The sequence below is a fragment of the Camelina sativa genome, chromosome 8, assembly GCF_000633955.1.
Source record: "Camelina sativa cultivar DH55 chromosome 8, Cs, whole genome shotgun sequence".
In the NCBI taxonomy this organism is placed as follows: Eukaryota; Viridiplantae; Streptophyta; class Magnoliopsida; order Brassicales; family Brassicaceae; genus Camelina; species Camelina sativa.
Genome location: NC_025692.1, coordinates 21,681,817 through 21,700,259, shown reverse-complemented (window position 1 = coordinate 21,700,259; position 18,443 = coordinate 21,681,817). Strand labels below are relative to the sequence as shown.

General features: G+C 38.7%; 4 protein-coding genes across 4 annotated transcripts; 2 read left to right on the top strand and 2 right to left on the bottom strand.

The window, feature by feature from the left end:
* Window positions 2,219–3,737, bottom strand: LOC104707839. The gene has a single exon (XM_019229192.1). The coding sequence runs from the start codon at window positions 3,716–3,718 to the stop codon at window positions 3,170–3,172; it is 549 nt and encodes a 182-aa protein (XP_019084737.1). The 5' UTR covers window positions 3,719–3,737; the 3' UTR covers window positions 2,219–3,169.
* On the top strand, window positions 4,943–9,928 carry LOC104707838 (cullin-1-like). The gene is made up of 21 exons (XM_010424271.1): window positions 4,943–4,960; window positions 5,061–5,112; window positions 5,531–5,682; window positions 5,767–5,866; window positions 6,060–6,245; window positions 6,337–6,384; window positions 6,469–6,672; window positions 6,751–6,828; window positions 7,010–7,099; window positions 7,185–7,265; window positions 7,387–7,446; window positions 7,535–7,564; window positions 7,674–7,760; window positions 7,851–8,000; window positions 8,083–8,138; window positions 8,306–8,426; window positions 8,511–8,672; window positions 8,758–8,901; window positions 8,980–9,198; window positions 9,306–9,473; window positions 9,562–9,928. The coding sequence occupies exons 3-21, from the start codon at window positions 5,552–5,554 to the stop codon at window positions 9,661–9,663; spliced, it is 2,217 nt and encodes a 738-aa protein (XP_010422573.1). The 5' UTR covers window positions 4,943–4,960; window positions 5,061–5,112; window positions 5,531–5,551; the 3' UTR covers window positions 9,664–9,928.
* Window positions 12,419–15,343, top strand: LOC104707837 (NADH dehydrogenase [ubiquinone] flavoprotein 2, mitochondrial). Its single transcript, XM_010424270.2, has 10 exons — window positions 12,419–12,596; window positions 12,688–12,720; window positions 12,817–12,882; window positions 13,619–13,735; window positions 13,831–13,908; window positions 13,999–14,104; window positions 14,200–14,246; window positions 14,372–14,449; window positions 14,566–14,631; window positions 14,985–15,343. The coding sequence occupies exons 1-10, from the start codon at window positions 12,525–12,527 to the stop codon at window positions 15,090–15,092; spliced, it is 771 nt and encodes a 256-aa protein (XP_010422572.1). The 5' UTR covers window positions 12,419–12,524; the 3' UTR covers window positions 15,093–15,343.
* On the bottom strand, window positions 15,625–18,437 carry LOC104707836 (transcription factor UNE12-like). Its single transcript, XM_010424269.1, has 6 exons — window positions 18,084–18,437; window positions 17,556–17,678; window positions 17,347–17,412; window positions 17,181–17,246; window positions 16,449–16,529; window positions 15,625–16,353 (listed from the first exon to the last, which is right to left on the bottom strand). Exons 1-6 carry the CDS (start codon window positions 18,300–18,302, stop codon window positions 16,120–16,122), a joined length of 789 nt encoding a protein of 262 aa, XP_010422571.1. The 5' UTR covers window positions 18,303–18,437; the 3' UTR covers window positions 15,625–16,119.

Here is an 18,443-nt window from a genome sequence, read left to right as displayed (position 1 = left end):
CCATTGGGCTGGCCATTGAGAAGAACTCTATACTCAACCGAAGTGACACAAAACATTATCCACGACACCCATACCTCTACAAACCCCATTTTGTGTAACAAAGTCGCGAGAAAGTCCCACTCAACTCTATCATAAGCCTTACTCATATATGTTTTTATTGCTATAAATTGCCCTTTACAAGACGGGTTGGTACGTAAACCGTGAAACATCTCTTGTGCAATAAGGATATTATCTGAGATCAATCGGCCAGGAACAAAAGCCGATTGGGTCTCAAAAATAAGGCCCGGTAAAACTCTCTTAAGCCGCTGGCACAATATTTTTGAAATGATTTTATATCACACATTACATAGGCTAATCGGACGCAATTCTGCCATCCTAGTTGGCTTGACCACCTTTGGAATAAGACAAATATGAGTTCGATTAAGATTGTTATCAAAAATATCCTCCACAAAAACCTATTAACTAAAGCCACAAGATCTAATTTCACTATACCCCAAGCTTTCTGGAAAAACAAAGCGGTCATCCCGTTTGGACCTGGGGCTTTATCCGGGTGCATCATAAATAAAGCTGACTTTACCTTGGCCTCTGTTGCCGGACCTATAAACCGCTCATTCTCCTCATATGTAATAACCGGGTTTATCTCTCTTAAGATCTCCTCCAAATTGGCCGGATTTGTTGAAGTAAACAATTCCTCGAAATATGATACCGTCGTGTCACAAATGTCACCATCCTCAGTTGACCAAATATTATCCTTAGAAAACAAACCTGTAATCCGATTGCGAGCACGTCACTGCTTTGTTTGGGCATGAAAATATTTTGAATTTTTGTCTCCCAATCGCATCCACTTATTCTGACTCTTTTGATACCAATAAATTTCTTCATCCTCGTATGCTTGGCGCAACCTATTTTGTAAATCCGAGATCACAGAAGAAGGAATAGAATCATCCTCCAGAGCCACCTCTAATTGACGTTTCAAATCCTCAATGGTGTCCCTGCCGAAAGGAACTTGTGATTTGTGCCACTGGGAGATTGCCCTTCGGCAATTCACAATTTTATCCACAAAGGAATCTGAACCCGGGTCCAAATCCCCGTCCCAGCCCATATTAATCGCATCCATCAATCCCGCCTTACCAATCCAGCGACGGTCGAAAATAAAGGTCCGTTTCCCCCGCGGCCGCTTGGCACCAATATTAACCATGAGAGGCTTATGATCCGATGCTATCATCGGCAAATATTCAGTGACTGTGTCCAGGAACAACTCATGTCAATCTTCATTCCCTAACGCTCTGTCCAACCGACAACGGATTGGTTTTTTGTCCCGCCAACCTCTCCAGGACAGACAATCCCCAAGATAGGGAAACTCCAAAAAACCACAATTCTGAATCATTCCATTAAAAGAAAGGAAAGACGAAGGATGTCGTAACTTCCCCCACGCTTTTCATAGTTCCCTCGCAGCTCATTAAAGTCCCCAACCACAAACCAAGGAGAGGAACGAGTATTACTAATTCGTACCAGACGTTCCCAAACCAAATCCCGATTCTTAGGAACTGGATCACCATATATAAAAGTTAAGTGGATTATCCGTCCTTTAAAAACCGCTTCAATATCAATTAACCGATTAGACTCGAACAAAATCGTTACCGGAAAATCAGCTTGTTTGTAAAAAAGAGCCATACCCCCACTACAACCAATATGTTCAACTGTTTTAAGATTCTTGTATCCAAAATGACCCACAAATTTTTCTAAGACAAAGTACGATTATTTTGTTTCCTTAAGAAATAAAAAATCAGGCCGATGTTTGGTTCATAAATCCCGGAGATTACCAATGGTGGCCTTGTTATCTAGATCTTGACAATTCCAACTTACTATATTCATGAAAAAACTTGAAAATTTTGGGGGTGAAGCCACCCAGAATGATCTCCTCCCACCCTTAGGAAAAGGAGAGCATGACAAGAAACACCAATAGACCGTTGGACCCTATGCAATAAAAATATACAAACCAGAAATCCCATGAAATTATAAGGATAGTTGTGGGTAATATTTACAGCAGATATAAGAGGAAAGGGCCAAAAACTTTCTGCAAAACCCAACATATGTAAGAAAGCCCAACTACTAGAGGCTACACCACCAAAATAAGAAATCTGTATAGTCGAGTAAATAAAAAACAGGCCCAGGAAAGGCCCATGAACCGATAGCCACCTAAACCTCATATTGAAACAAAGACAAACACCGGGCCAACAGGTTTTATTTATTACTCGAAAACTTGAAGAACATCGGGTACAACCCAGAAAAATACAAGAGAAAAGCAACAATAACAACCGAAGCATAAGAAGAATACAACCATATGGATCAACCGTTGGTGCTTTATTCAAAGAAAACAGAAAAAGAGAAAACAAAAACCACAAAGGAGCCCAGACCAAGGCTTGCTCACCACCATGCTGCCCTCTACTTACGATACTGTTGAGAATTGAGTTCTTGATTAAATCTGCAACAAAGAGAAAGAAGAAATCAGTGAGTCGAAGAACAAAGAAAAAGAAGCAAAGCTCCGTGAAGAAGAAGAAGAAGAGTCAACGACAAGAAAAAGGTCAACAAGCCTGTGTGTTTTGTCATGGGCTACTAACTTGATTTAGGCCCAAAGAGAAAGATGTTTTTGGTGGTCCATGTGGAAGATGGACTCGACAAGTAGAAGCAAGAGACCAAGGACAAGACAAAGTAGAAAGTTGTGTTGTGACTTAGTCATTTGTTTGGTTAAAGCCTAGCTAAGAGAGTTGTTGTAATAGTAGTGTGGCTTGTGTAAGAAAGCAAACCTATGATGTGTAAGGGTTAGTACCTAGGAGCGTGGTCTAATGTGTAAGAGTCATGATGGTCTAAGTATGGGAGCATGTGGGAGGTGCAACTAGTAGAAGTAGTATAAGTATGATGTGTGTGTTGTAAGAAAGTATCCTTGAGATCCGAAAATAAAATGTAGACAATTAATGTGTGTTCTCTCTTCTCTCTTACAAATCGTTTGTCATATGAAAAGAAACAAAGAAAGAACAAGAGAGTAAAGAGAGAGTCTTTATGCTTCTGTTAGAGTAAGAGAAACAGAGCATACAAGTGAGTGTAAGGGAGATGGTGAACCTCTTAAGAAAGACTAAGAGGAAGATCCTGAAATGTCAACAGATATGCATTAATTAACCGGATGATTTGGAGGTTTTCCTCCTTGGTGAGAACCGACTTTCCCATTCAGTCCACCCCCTTTAGTGACAACCTTCTTACGCGGAGAAGTCAAGGAAACCATATTCCTTTTTTTTGTATTAGCACCTGGAAGAAAACCCTTTTGCTTCACCACTCTGGCCTGTGCAGGAGGCGCCAAGCCTCCAACTGCTGCACTCGGTGCCGTAACCTCAGAGACATCACCCGTAACAACAGTAGCTTCCTCAATGGAGACCTGATCAGAGAGGACCACCTCATCAGTGCCCTCATCAACCTCCCCCTCATCCGTTAAAGAGATATCCTCCTGGGGAGACCCCCTTGACACCACACCTTGCTCCTCCATTATAGTGTCCATGAAGCCCAGGCCAGGTTCATCCCTGGTCGGAAACTCCTGCCCCAACAGATTCCCGAGATCCTCAGAGAAGAGAAACTCCTGTTGTGACAATTCCATGGAACCAGAGGCTGGTACACTGGGAAACAAATTCTTGCACACCCTTTTTTCAATCTCCTGCACAGCAACCATACTGGACTCCCCAGATTGATCACCCACAGCCACAGCCACCTCTCCTTGAGGACCCAGAAAAGCATCAAGTAACTTCTGCTCAGTAGGAGAAAGGCTGATTCCCACATTGCTAGAAGGAGGTTGAGTTATACCAGTCTCTGAAACAGCAACCTGAGAGATTGTAGCAGGAGCGAGAGCGACAGTTGCATCCTTCTTCACAAACCTCTCATCCACATAAGTATTCTTTTTATTCTTCCTCCACTTGCCTGTTGCCCTACACCACGCCCATTCCCATGGGCAGAACCTTGAAGAGGCGCCCCTGAACCAGCACCATTTAACCCCGAACCAGTTGCATGAGCCCCACCATTGACCGTTGCACCCTTATAACTCTGAAGCTTATCCTCTTTTTTTGGATCAAAACCATCTTCAAGTCGCTGCTTCCCCTTATCACCAATTAGTGGACAACGGCTTAAATCATGACATAAACTGTGACATCGCCGACAATACCCATACATACGCTCATATCTCAGAGAGATGGTCGTCTCCTCTCCACTGTGAAACTCAACAGAGGCTTCAAAAATCAGAGGTTTGAAACCATTCAACAAAATCTTCACTCGACCATTATCCAGATCAACCTCTCCCAGATCAGCTCCAATGATACGGAAAGTTTCATCAGCCCAGAAATGCAGAGGGACACCCATTACACGAACCCAGAATTTAATGAGACAAGGGTATCGCGGATCCACGACCGGCTCCCATCGGACCAACGAAAGCATCCAATGATCAAAATGGTATGGTTCCATCTTCAAAACCTCCTGAATGTCCTCTTCTTGCTCAAAATCAAACTGAAAACGCCCCAAACCGAGATCAGCCCCAACCACTCTCTCCTCCATCTTCCATATCCGGGGAAGCATGAATAACAAAGCCTTCATATCCTGCATAGCCGGATTCGACCAAGCAAAGTTTTGGAATAACCCTCGATCAATGTTGTGTTATCAAAGCGTGGGACCTTGATCTTCAGCTTACTCCCAGAACCCGAAGAGCTCCCATGGGGAGTGTTAATATAGATAAATCTGTTGACATAATTAATAAAAAGAAATAACATAATTAATTATTAATTATTTTATCTTTTTATTTTTGTGGAAAAATATAAAAAAAATCTATGACCTTGAAAATAATTATATTTAGAAGAGAAGGAGTTTGTTGTGTTACCCAGAGAGAGAGATATCCTTTTATTTTCTTTTCACCGCCCTTGTCAAAGAGGTCTCGTCTCCTCTCTCTTTCTCTCTATAGTACGCCTTTTTTTTTTCCGGAACGATTCTCAGGGTTTTGATTCTCTCTCTCGCTTATTTCTCGATCGCAGCTGCTCTCCCCGATCCTGGAGAATCGGATTCGTCACCGTCTTGTTTAGAGAGGTACGGCGACGCCTTTTGTCTGATTTTAGGGTTTAAGATCTCGTGTTATCGCTACTCGTCTCTCGATTTCACGATTGTTTTGTTCCTTTTTGACGGTTGATTTTTGGATCATTGTCTTGTTTGTTCCGTCTGTCTAGGTTTTTATTTGAGTTTGTTTGGGATCGGGATTGTGCTAGGGTTACATCGGTCTCTCTGGATTGTGTTAGTTTTCTTGGATTGTTTGTTTCTCGAGTATCCCTTTGTGTATTATACTTTGTTTGGCTTCGTTTCTGTAGAATCTTGTTGTTTTGATTTGTGTTCGTTGGTGAAAGTAGTTTTGGTTTTGATAATGTGGTTGTTAAATGTTGTATACTAGCATCTATCGTTTCGTTGTGATTCTTGTTGTTACCGGTGTTCTAAATTTTGGCTTTCTCCTTAGCTTGACAAGCTGTTTGTCAACATGGAGCGCAAGACGATTGACTTGGAGCAAGGATGGGACTATATGCAGACTGGTATTACCAAGCTGAAACGGATTCTGGAAGGATTGCCTGAGCCACAATTTGACTCCGAGCAGTATATGATGCTTTACACGTAAGTTTTATACTTGTTTATTACCATATAGCAGTTTATTTGCTTGTAACCTGTACTTATATTGGGGTTTTATGTGATTCTCAGCACTATCTACAATATGTGCACCCAGAAGCCCCCTCATGATTACTCACAGCAGCTTTATGACAAGTATCGTGAAGCATTTGAGGAGTATATCAACTCAACAGTGAGTCTGTTTGAGATATTTAGATTCTAATTTAAATCCCCTGTGAAGTTTTTTACTTCCTTCACTCAATTGTCTGAACCTTGAGTTTTTACTTTTGTGCACGATTTCATCTGTTTAGAATTCTTGTACGCTCTTGATTTTCAAGTTGATGAAATGGTTTTGATTATTTGCTCTCTTGTTTTCTGTTTTCTAGGTATTGCCTGCTTTGAGGGAGAAGCATGATGAATATATGCTGCGGGAGCTGGTTAAAAGATGGTCGAACCATAAAGTTATGGTTAGATGGCTATCCCGCTTCTTCTACTATCTCGACCGTTACTTCATTGCTCGGAGATCACTTCCACCACTGAATGAAGTTGGTCTGACATGCTTCCGTGACCTGGTACGGCATTCATTCTTGTGATTTTAGTATAGCATAGCTTTCCGTTTTATTTAAATATATTTTAACTTTTCCTTGATTTTGTTTGCTTCAGGTTTATAATGAGTTGCATTCTAAGGTCAAAGAAGCTGTGATAGCACTTGTAAGTTATGCCATCAATAATGTTTAGTTATATCCAACTTTGGTTGCTTGATACAAAGTCTAACATGAAATGTTCTTCTGTCAGGTTGATAAAGAACGGGAGGGCGAGCAGATTGATAGGGCGCTACTGAAAAATGTATTAGATATCTATGTAGAGATTGGAATGGGACAGATGGAAAGGTATGAAGAAGATTTCGAAAGCTTCATGCTTCAGGATACAGCATCTTACTATTCTCGCAAAGCATCAAGCTGGATCCAGGAAGATTCTTGCCCTGATTACATGTTGAAGGCATGACTCTTGACATCATTATCTTAATTTTCACACTAGTTAAATGTAGTCATTAACTTTTGTGCTTTCTTGTTCCAGTCTGAAGAATGTCTAAAGAAGGAGAGGGAGAGAGTCACTCACTACCTTCACTCAAGCAGTGAGCCAAAGCTGGTTGAGGTTGTTTATGATACAATATGCACTACATTATTTAATTTAACATGTACTATTACGTTTGATGATGGAATCTTATTCTTGCATAGCCTTAACTTTGCATCGTTACTTTTCAGACTCCTGAATTGTATGGTCTTGGCATATATTATTTTATGTCTTGACTTATATAGTTATCTTTTGTACGCAGAAAGTACAACATGAACTGTTGGTTGTATATGCAAATCAGCTTCTAGAAAAAGAGCACTCAGGTTGCCGGGCCTTGCTAAGAGATGACAAGGTAAAGCAAGTATTTTTGTTCTCTATTGTTAGTGGGTTAGTGTTTGTAATTCTGTATTTGATGGAGTATATATGTTTACTTTCAGGTGGATGACCTGTCCAGGATGTACAGGCTTTACCATAAAATTGTGCGAGGTTTGGAACCCGTTGCAAACATTTTTAAGCAGGTTACTTACCTATCTTCATTCTATTAATTATGATTACCGAAGGGATTGGCTTTCCTTCATGTTTTATTTTTGTTCGCTTATAAATTGTACCCCATTAACTGTTTCTTGTTATTGTATGCAGCATGTCACAGCTGAGGGTAACGCTCTTGTCCAACAAGCCGAAGATACGGCTACTAATCAGGTTCGTATTATTTTACTTGTTACATTTGGATAACTCTTCTGTTTTGTCTGCTTAACTTGTGATTGCTGAGATCTTTTTTATTCCACAGGCTGCAAATACTGCTAGCGTCCAGGAACAGGTAAAATTAGAAACTGATTAAATAGTTTAGATATTTGGGAATCTAGTCACTCACTCTTTTTTGGGAGATAAAATTGTTTACGATTTACTTATCCTCTCACTCTTATCAGGTTCTTATCAGAAAAGTGATCGAACTTCATGATAAATACATGGTCTATGTCACCGAGTGTTTCCAGAACCACACCCTCTTCCATAAGGTCTGATGTACTTTCTACGTATTTGTCATGCGCCTATCTTATTCAAGTTTATGATATGTAACTAACCAAGTTTTTTGAAACACATTATAGGCTTTGAAAGAGGCATTTGAGATTTTCTGTAACAAAACAGTCGCTGGAAGTTCAAGTGCTGAATTACTTGCAACATTTTGCGACAATATTCTCAAGAAGGGGGGAAGTGAAAAGCTGAGTGATGAAGCTATTGAAGATACGCTTGAGAAGGTACACCTTCCGTAAAATTGTTTTTGCCTATCTCTTTTCTGGTGTCCTGAAATCGGTCCTGAATTTTATAATGTTGTTACAGGTTGTCAAATTGCTTGCGTATATAAGTGACAAGGATCTTTTTGCCGAGTTCTACAGGTTTATCTCCCATTCCAGTCTTGATTTATCTGTAAATCTGATCTTTGTTTTGCAATTTTTTTGTTTTTATTACCTTTTTGTGGGAAGGCCTTCCAACAACATAGTATTAGATTGACAAAACGTTGGAGTACTGAGTTGCAAGCTGTTTTATTTATGGTTGATTGCAGGAAGAAGCTAGCCCGTAGACTCTTGTTTGATCGCAGTGCTAATGATGATCATGAGAGAAGTATCCTTACAAAACTTAAGCAACAATGTGGTGGACAGTTTACTTCTAAGATGGAGGGCATGGTTAGTTTCCCTGTGTTTCTTTATCTAAGTTCTACTTGCTCTGATTGTTTATGCTTTCTATATTATTTTATCTGTTGGTTACAGGTTACGGATTTGACATTGGCAAGAGAAAACCAAAACAGTTTCGAGGAATATCTAGGCAATAACCCTGCTGCAAACCCAGGAATTGACTTGACCGTCACTGTTCTTACCACTGGTTTCTGGCCAAGTTACAAATCATTCGACATAAATCTACCTAGTGAAATGGTAAATGATTTTATGTTTTTCTTATCTTCTTGAAAATGAGAAAGGTTGCTCCAGATAGATCCAATTCGTTTATTCTTTGTTTCAGATCAAGTGTGTTGAAGTCTTCAAAGGGTTTTATGAAACGAAAACGAAACACAGGAAGCTTACCTGGATCTATTCACTAGGAACTTGTCACATCAACGGGAAGTTTGATCAGAAGCCCATCGAGTTAATTGTGTCTACTTACCAGGTACCTTTTGTTTCCCAAGAAATGTTGGTAATTATTTTAAATCATTGGCGTCTGATGCCACGTTCTTTATCTATTTAGGCTGCTGTGCTTCTACTCTTCAACACAACTGACAAATTGAGTTACACTGAGATCTTGACTCAACTGAACCTAAGCCATGAAGATCTAGTTAGGTTGCTTCATTCTTTGTCATGTGCTAAGTACAAGATTCTCCTCAAGGAGCCAAGCACCAAGACTGTCTCTCAGAGTGATGTCTTCGAGTTCAACTCCAAATTCACCGATAGAATGCGCAGAATCAAGGTTTGTGACGTTAATGTTATTACTCAAATCTCTGTCTGTCAATCCACATCTTCTTTTACATATTTGTTAATCACTAACATCATCAACTTCGGTGTTTTGCATCACAGATCCCTCTTCCTCCAGTTGATGAAAGGAAGAAAGTCGTTGAAGATGTTGATAAAGACAGACGCTATGCAATTGATGCTGCCATTGTGAGAATCATGAAGAGCAGGAAAGTATTGGGACATCAACAGCTCGTTTCTGAGTGCGTTGAGCAACTTAGCCGAATGTTCAAGGTAAATTAAATATTATATATACACAATTGAGGATGCTTGTAGTGATGAATTTATAAACTAATTGTGGATTCGTATGGTTTTGTTGCAGCCTGATATTAAAGCGATCAAGAAACGTATGGAGGATTTAATAACAAGAGATTATTTGGAGAGGGACAAGGAGAATCCTAACATGTTTAGGTACTTGGCTTAGGGCGCAAAAACAACTGTGGAAGTGGTTGGCTCATGAAAGGTAGTGCACCGAAGCATCTGCTTGTATATTAGAAGTCCATATGGATACACTCCTTAAAAAGAATTTATCTCTTTGGTTTTCAATTTTTTTTTAATTCTCTTATGCTAAAAAAATTCGGAAGTGCTGTTTTTTCTTTTTTTTTTTGGGATGCAATTTGCCTTTTGGGAACTGTTTCTTGGATATTGAATGGAATGGAGGAGATGCCTTAATGAATGAATCTCTGCTTTCAAGTATGTTAATCATTTGATATTCGTATGAGTTTTATGTGTTACTGGCATAAACTTCAAAAGACAATTGTCATGTGGAATTGGCTTCGGAACAAGTACAAATAAGTTTAACTAGATCAGATTAGCTAGGAAAAAGAGAGTTGGATGAATTTATCACTGATAAAGTGGTGCCAAAAACATGGTGGTGCTAGAAATTGAACATCCATTCCCTACTTGATATATTTCATGAACTGTTTTAGAATTCCGAAGGAATCTGTGATGACCATACCAAAAAGAGGAGTATGGGCTTTTACAAGCAATGGGGAGATACATTATGCAAAAGACAATATTTGGGTTCATCTCTAACATTTCATTCACCCCTTTATAAAATAAGAAAATAAAATTTGTATACATTATTATAAAATTAAAAAATTAAACGGCTTTTTTATAAACTCAAACCGATACATAATTTATTTTAATTGTAAAATTTAAATCCTAATCATCTCATTTGTAAACCCAAACCGACATACAGTTTTGTTCTAATTGTAACATTTTAAACTCTAACCATCTTAATTGTAAACTCAAACTGACATATAATTTCGTTTTAATTGTAAAATCTAAATCCTAACAATCTCTGTAAACCCAAACTGACATATAATTTTGTTTAAATTGTAAAATCTAAACCCAAACCACCTCATTTGTAAATCCAAACCGACATATAATTTCGTTTTAATCGTAAAATATAAACTCTAATTCTTATTTATAAACTCAAACCGATATATAACCTCATTTAATTTTAAAATTAAAACCAAGCTAGTATTCAACTTTTAAAAAAAATAAAAGTATACAGAATTTGTTTCCTTAATTTGTTATGCTTTTTAATTTCATTTTGATTTATTTTTTTAATACAATATTAAATAGAACATTTTGATTGGTTGAGAGGGAAGCGGGTGAATACAAAGGTTCACCCCTTCACCCAAGTATTTTTCATATGCAAATCTTTCTAGTTTCTGCGACAAGTATTAATAAATCCGTGGCTGAGCTTTGAGAACAAAATTAATGAGTTGATCTTTTTTTTTTTTTTTGGATCAACATCAACTATTCATTATCCAAGAACATTACATCCACAAAGAAGGAACATAAATTTCCCTCCATAGAATTTGACCAAATGCAATGAGTCGATCTAGTATGCCCTGAAACACTAGCGGATCCAACGCTACGAGACTGAGAATCATTGCATTTTTTTACCACAACGAGATAAATAACACACCACAACTCGGTATGAAATCATCTCTTAAACCACCTAAGAAAACCCTATGACACGAAAACAACTACTAACATAGAGGAGACCAAATCCTACACTGAAGAACAAAGCAAAACCAAGCTATTAGAACCTTATGATCTGCGAGTAAAACTTGTTCCAATAACATCGACACCCAGAGGCGCATTATCAGAAAGAACTTGGTTCCTCCGGTTTCCATTGTTCCGGTCCTAAGCCAAAAAACGGACCATACATCCGACTGACCCGACCAATAGACACAAAACAAACCCAGCATGAATAGAGGCTTCTCCGACCTATTCCACACAATGACCAGAATGCTAATACCTAAACATAAGGAATTGGAACACAAATTAGCATAGCTTCACTTCATGGTGCATTCCCGGATTGACCACATCGCATCAGCCTTGTTGTCTCGCTTCTTGGCCGGACTGACACCAGAAAGTTGAGAAAGCTCCCGAGAAACGCTGGCTTTGGGGAAGATCTCAAATCTCGGCTCCCGACGCTCACAGTAAACTCCCCAACAAACGGTAAAAAACTAAAGCCCGACTCAACCATTAACGTCCGGTCGGCTGGAAACTCCGGCAGAAGGTTGGAGGTAGCGGGAGGACGCGACCCAAAAGACCCAAATCTGACACCTTGAATCTGCAGAGGAGGCCGCCCGGATTTGCATCGAACCACCACCATTCTCCCGGAGAGGAGAGCGAGCCGAGATCTCTCTCCGTAGCTTTAGCCGCCGCGACATCACATCTTCGCGGTTGAACCCTCATCAACACGACCAGTGAGGGAGAGATCGAGGCTCCCAACTACTACAACTAGAAAAACAAAGAAGAAAAGACAAAAAGCAGAGAAGCAGAGCCCTCTCAAACCGCCGGCGAAGCCTCGGGCGGCAGAAAGGCAAGCGGACTTCAGGCGGCGGCGAATTGTAAAACTAGGGTTTTGAGAGAAAGTTTTTTTTTTTTTTTTTTAATGAAGAAATTGTCATTAGATCCCCTTGTATTAATGAGTTGATCTTGTGGTATCAGAACCAGCAAATTCCTGTCCAAATGGCTCAGTAGAAGCAATGTTTATCTTTATGTGTGTATTTATTTTAATCAAAATGGGCCTTTAAATCCAGTCGTAAGTATCAAGTATAATAAGTGAACTGGACTAGGGCTTATTTTAGCAGGCCCAAAGCGCTTGTGGTCAATCCTGCGCCAGGTGATAAGAGTGTGAGATACACGAGTCTAGTCTAGCGCTCCTTCGTTTTCTCTTCTTCGTTCTTCTCTCTCAGATCAAAACAAACAAAACAAAAAAAAAAGCTTCGTGTGCGTCTCTCGTCCTCTAAGTTGTCGAAAATGCTGGCCAGGCTCGCCGCTAAGCGTCTTCTCGAGATCCGTCAAGTTTTCCGTCAACCAACAACCTCTCAGGTAGGTATTTCTCAAAAAAAATTTCTCTCATTTTTTTTTTCTCAGGCTCTTTCCCGATCTCATGCTCCGTTTGGTGATTTCTATCATACAGGCGTCTCGTAGCTTATCGACGGCCTTAAACTACGTGAGTTGTTGGATATTCTCGCTGATCTTTGCTTTTAATTTTTCTGATTTTGAAACTAAATTGACATTTGATTTTTGTTGTTTTGATTACTTATAGCATCTGGATTCTCCTGATAACAAACCCGATCTCCCATGGGAGTTTTCAGAGGCAAACAAATCTAAGGTCAGTGAAATTAAATGGCTTCTTTGATTTGATAACGATGAAAAATCTACAGTGCGTTGAACGAATTGGGGATTTTATTTAGTCTAGGTCAGTACGGGTACGAACTCCTTTTGGGTGAACTGTGTGGTGAACGGTTATGGTGGAAACAAATTATACTGTTACGGGAAAATGTATGAATCTTTAGCTCTCGTTCCCTACTGATTATTCATCTCAGACTAGAATCAGCTTCAAATATGTTTCGTCCCTGCTCGACGGGTGTGTGTGTGTGTGACTTACATTGTCTTTCTACTTAGAGCAGAAAGAGTTTTTGTAATGTTTTAATGGGATTTAAGGAATGGTTTGTTTGATCCCAAGTCCTAACTAACATATTCCTTGGCTTCTTCTAGTTAGGCATCATGATTCTGTGAGTTAGTAGTCCTAGAAAAGATACTTGGGATTTTCTGATATTTTCGGTTGTTTATATGTGTTTACATTAGAATTGGCTATTTTTTTTGAGGGAGACTCAGGATGAGGAACCTAAATGGCCTACAGATTTTCCGAATCTGCTTATATGAGGCAGAAAGATTGTTCGGAAATTAGTTAGCCGTTTTATGGAGTTAAACTACTAATATGTTCTTGTGCGTTTGGTTACTGTAGCTTTCATGTCTGTCTGCACTAATCGTCTAAAGAAAGTGAATTCTACTTCCCCATGCATCCAGATTTTCTGGAATTATAATATTTTGTCCAAACTGTGTAGGTTAAGGAGATACTCTCTTACTATCCAACGAATTACAAGCAGTCTGCAGTTATTCCGCTTCTAGATCTTGCACAACAGCAGCATGGAGGCTGGCTCCCTGTTTCAGCGATGAATGCAGTATGTTTTCGTTTCAAGTATATTTCAATTTTTCTCAAAATATTGAAAGGATTGTGAAGTGGGAGTTCATAACAATACAACAAAAAAATTTGCAGGTTGCTAAAGTTATAGAAGTTGCACCTATCCGTGTTTATGAGGTTGCAACATTTTACTCAATGTTCAACAGGGCAAAGGTAAGAAATACTTACTATCCCATAAACTCAAGTCTCTACTGTGCTCGTCAAAACACATATCCCATACCCATATTTCATTTGCTCCTACAGGTTGGAAAGTATCACCTTCTAGTTTGTGGCACAACACCTTGCATGATCCGTGGTTCACGAGACATCGAATCAGCTTTGCTGGACCATTTGGGAGTGAAACGCGGTGGTAAAGTTCTATTAGAAACCTTTCATTAAAAAGCAAACAAAAGCAGCATACAATGATGTTCAGTCATAACAATATTCTGTATTATGTTTTTGCAGAAGTCACAAAGGATGGTTTGTTCTCTGTTGGAGAGATGGAATGCATGGTATATATTTCACATCTCCTCTCTTCTTTCCGTAAATTGTAAACACTTGCAGAGCCATCACCGAGATTAGTTCTTTCGCATGAAAAGATAACAATATAAATCTCATGTGTTTGGTTTTGTTACAGGGATGTTGTGTTAATGCACCCATGATCACTGTGGCCGACTATTCCAATGGATCAGACGGATATACATATAACTATTTCGTATGTCAATCTCATCGAATGACTTTTCTTTTCTCCCGCATTATTTTAATTTTTGATGTGGTTTAAAATGGAAAGAGTAAAATTGTATTTACATTGTCTGATGCTACAATACACAGGAGGATGTGACACCAGAGAAAGTCGTAGATATCGTTGAAAAGCTGAGAAAAGGAGAAAAGCCACCGGTAAGACATTAACCCAACCCATTGCATTTGGATACTTTCCGATGTTCTTCTCGTACTATAGCGTACTATAGCATTGCATCGGTTGGGTAAAACAATCTGGTTTCGGTTCACTTTGTTGGATTTTGGATTCTCCGGTTTTTATTGGGTTTTCTTTAGGACTATATGAAAAATTTTAGGTTTGAAACAGTTTATTTTCTTCATGGTTAAGGTTTGCTTAGATATATATAGCAAAAATGGAACCACCATGTTTTTGGATTGATTTTGATTTTGGGTTCAGTTTAAACCAGATTGGACATACCTTCTAAGCCAAAACCCTAATCCAACTTCTCATGATGTTAATCTTTGTTTTTCAGCATGGAACTCAGAACCCGCAGAGGATCAAGTGTGGACCAGAAGGAGGAAATACGACACTGCTTGGAGAGCCTAAGCCACCGCAGTTCCGTGATCTTGACGCATGCTAAGCTAAGTTCTGTTCGCCGCATTTGTATGTGGTTTAATAACGCAAAGGCTATAGCGATGTTTGACGCCTGTAGCATCAAATTGAGTTTGCATTGTAGTCTTCTTGGTTTTGGAGTTTAAACCCATTTCAAACAAATTACCAAAACCTCTTATTATTATCTCACTTCCAAAGATTTTGTGAAATTGTAATAAAGACTTGTATGTGTTACTTTAAAACCCAAGAATTTTCAAACTTCTTTCAGAAAATTTAATTGATAGACTTGCACAATTTTGAGTTTTATTTTACTAATCACAAAATCATCAATGTGTTTTTGGTTTATTTTTCCAAGAGCTAACAAAATTATAAATAAATTTCCTAAATTTATCTCTCCATCCCAATGCAAAATGTAAACAACATGTCCTTCTCCAATATATAGAGTATAGACTTCATCCTTTGAGAGTTGGATACTGAAAATTCTAAAAACTCAAACCAAAAAAAGAAGCACAACACATATCATATCTTTTTCTCCAAAAATTTTGATTCATGGGAACAAATTAATAATGTTTCTCATTATTATTATATCCAAATTCATACAAAACAAATAGGAATACAAGGGATGACAAATTACAAATACTTATTTTATTTTTCTCTCAAAATTGTACAAAACTAAACAAGGTCCCACAACTTCCCACTACTACTAAATAATAATAATAATAATAATAATAATAATACCCCTTGAAGCTCCATCCTCAACTTCCCACTAAAAATCTTGAAAACAAAAAGTTGCTTTCATCAAAGTCCACCTAAAATAAAGGTAAAATGATAACAATCTCCAATATTTTAATCAAGTGAGCTTTTTGACAAATTTTTCCCTTACTGCAAATCCTACATTGATTCCATCTACAAAGCCTTTTTCACATTTTTACCATTCCATCCAGACGAAACAAGTGGGCGTGAAAGGGAGAAGAAACCAGATTCGTTAGAGCAGAAGCAAACGCCATGTTGGACTGTTGGATTGCTGTACAAAACTCAATTTTTTTGCACAAATCCTACTGTGGAGGATTAGTCTCAGGCTTCACCACCGAAGATGTATCCGGAGGCTGAGAATGGTAAATTGCCATTGCCAATGAGATAGGCATCATACAAAGAGCCTTTGATTGAAGAAGCTGCATCGCGGCTCCAACATTTTCTTCCATCAATTTAGCTACTTGACGTTCTGTCCCATCGTTAGACCATTTCTCCCATGCGGGTTGCGGAGCTCTTCCACCTTCACCCGTTTCATCCTATTGAGATTTTTAAGGAAAAAAACTTGAATGAAAACTCCATTACAAAAGTTTTGACCTTTTCTCCATTTTTTTCCTTTAAAAAGTTTATTTACCTCAACTGATGATGAAAGAGGCATATCAGTAACAAGTGGAGCAACTGCACCGGCTCCACCAAGTCGGCTCATGCTCAAAACCTACCAAAAGTTGACCAAAGAGACATAGATATCATTTCAAAGGGATAAGCTTTATCCCACATAAAAATTATATAAATTAAAGCATTTACTTTTTCAGATGAGCATGGAAGATTTCACAAGAAACACATTTTTATTTTTTTAAAAACAAAAGATGTACTATCTTATCAGAAATCCATCATTGCATTCTACTTCTTTGGTGTCTCCATTATCTTTTAAAGTAAAGCAGCTTTCTTTTTTAGCTTGCGAGAGCTTTAAGTAACCGACTGCATTTTTTAGCATTTGATCTATTATAATGTGATCATGATGATTGTAATCAATGCCTGAATATGGTATTATAAATCCTTAACTGTCATTAGCCTGCCTATGACAAAACAAAAAGGGATAAAAAGACTAAATGCCAAAGAAATCAAAAGCATATAGGACTTGTTTATTCTTTCCCATATTAAAAAGACTGATCTAATCGGATTGAAATTTAGTTGAAGGGTAGGTGATGGTGGGACCAAAAGTAAGACCAGAAATCCATCTAAGAGAAATTTAAAGACATGATTTTTAGATCTCTAATCTTATAATATGACAAACAGATTTAAGATATTGCCTAGGGAATAATATGAACATTCAAGATAAAAACGGTAGAAGACTGGTTATATATACCTTAACTTGGAGTCTGAGAAACTTGACATAATCGACAATCTCATCGATCATAGCAGCTCTATCGGTCTGCAAATGAAGAAAGGAGAAACATTAACTGCTAAAAACCTTTCTAGAACTCCATATAATAGAAATGAGAAATGTTATCGTACAGGGGAAAGATACTGACCTTGTTCACAGTAGGTACAAGTTCCTGCAGTGCCCTGATCCGTTCTGCTATTCTTTCCCTACGTAGCTGTGGCAAAGTAAAACAAACATTCAGCTCATCCCTCCATAAAACCAAAGAGATCACTACACGATGGTCCATGTCTACATCTCAACGACCAACAACAACATGTATATCACAGGGAAAAGACCAAAGGAGTATCTGAAATTTACCCTCTCAGCAATGCTATGTGGATCAGTGGCCTGACCACGCCTAGCTCGAACCCTAGGGCGGATGGAGGTAGGCTGATGTGGCGCCGATGGAGCTGGCTGTTGCATTGGCTGCCCGTGGAAAACCTTCAACAACAACACAAAACAGACGAAAACTTAAAACCATTTGCACAAGAATTTATTTCATAAGTATTAAAGAAAAGCACTTATAAATAAGAGATTGTCTCTACAACAGAGTAACAACGGAATAAATCAAGTTAGATAACAAGAGCAGCCACACAGCTAGATGAACTAGCCCTAAGTTGCTCATAGAGTAACAAAAGTTAACATATTGGATTCTACTAAACAAACCAAAATCCCTTAGATTCAACAGCTCAAAACAAGTACCCAAAGCAACTCTACCAACATTGCTAAAAAAGTTACCAAAAATGTTATCTTGAAAACCCTCAAAATCGATTTCTCCCATTTTCTCACAAAGCAAACAAAAAAAAGTTAAAATATTTATAAAAAAGCAAAGAAGTAAAAGCTTACAGGTTTCATAGAAGAACATCGATTATCAACAACATCATCTGAGAAACGTTTCCCACTACCATGTCCACCTTCAGGTCTAAGAAACCCTCCTCCAGGTCCTTTCCCTTGATCAAGACTCAGCCCTAGAGGAAACATCTGATTGTGAAACCCAGTTGGTCCACTTCCTCCTAACCCACCCATATGACTTCCTTCGTCTCCAGAACCCAACTGCAACATCATCGGCGGTGCTCCCCCGCCTAATCCGCCGTCAACTCCAGATAAACCGGCTCCGGAAGAGGCTGAGAAGTTAGGAAGACCGAGGATTTGCTCGAAGAAATCATCAGAAGGAGTTTGGTCAGAAAGGTTCTCGTGAGGGTTGTT

Excerpts from the sequence above, each read along its gene's own strand:
- LOC104707839 (XM_019229192.1), bottom strand. The coding sequence starts at position 3,718 with ATGGTTGCTGTGCAGGAGATTGAAAAAAGGGTGTGCAAGAATTTGTTT.
- LOC104707838 (XM_010424271.1), top strand. The coding sequence starts at position 5,552 with ATGGAGCGCAAGACGATTGACTTGGAGCAAGGATGGGACTATATGCAG. Across the intron at positions 6,385-6,468 it reads AAGAAGCTGTGATAGCACTT|GTTGATAAAGAACGGGAGGG; the intron begins GTAAGTTATGCC and ends TTCTTCTGTCAG. Across the intron at positions 9,474-9,561 it reads AACTTAGCCGAATGTTCAAG|CCTGATATTAAAGCGATCAA; the intron begins GTAAATTAAATA and ends GTTTTGTTGCAG.
- LOC104707837 (XM_010424270.2), top strand. The coding sequence starts at position 12,525 with ATGCTGGCCAGGCTCGCCGCTAAGCGTCTTCTCGAGATCCGTCAAGTT. Across the intron at positions 12,721-12,816 it reads TATCGACGGCCTTAAACTAC|CATCTGGATTCTCCTGATAA; the intron begins GTGAGTTGTTGG and ends GATTACTTATAG. Across the intron at positions 14,450-14,565 it reads GATATACATATAACTATTTC|GAGGATGTGACACCAGAGAA; the intron begins GTATGTCAATCT and ends TACAATACACAG.
- LOC104707836 (XM_010424269.1), bottom strand. The coding sequence starts at position 18,302 with ATGATGTTGCAGTTGGGTTCTGGAGACGAAGGAAGTCATATGGGTGGG. Across the intron at positions 17,247-17,346 it reads TTGTACCTACTGTGAACAAG|ACCGATAGAGCTGCTATGAT; the intron begins GTCAGTATCTTT and ends CTTCATTTGCAG. Across the intron at positions 16,354-16,448 it reads CTCTTTCATCATCAGTTGAG|GATGAAACGGGTGAAGGTGG; the intron begins GTAAATAAACTT and ends AAATCTCAATAG.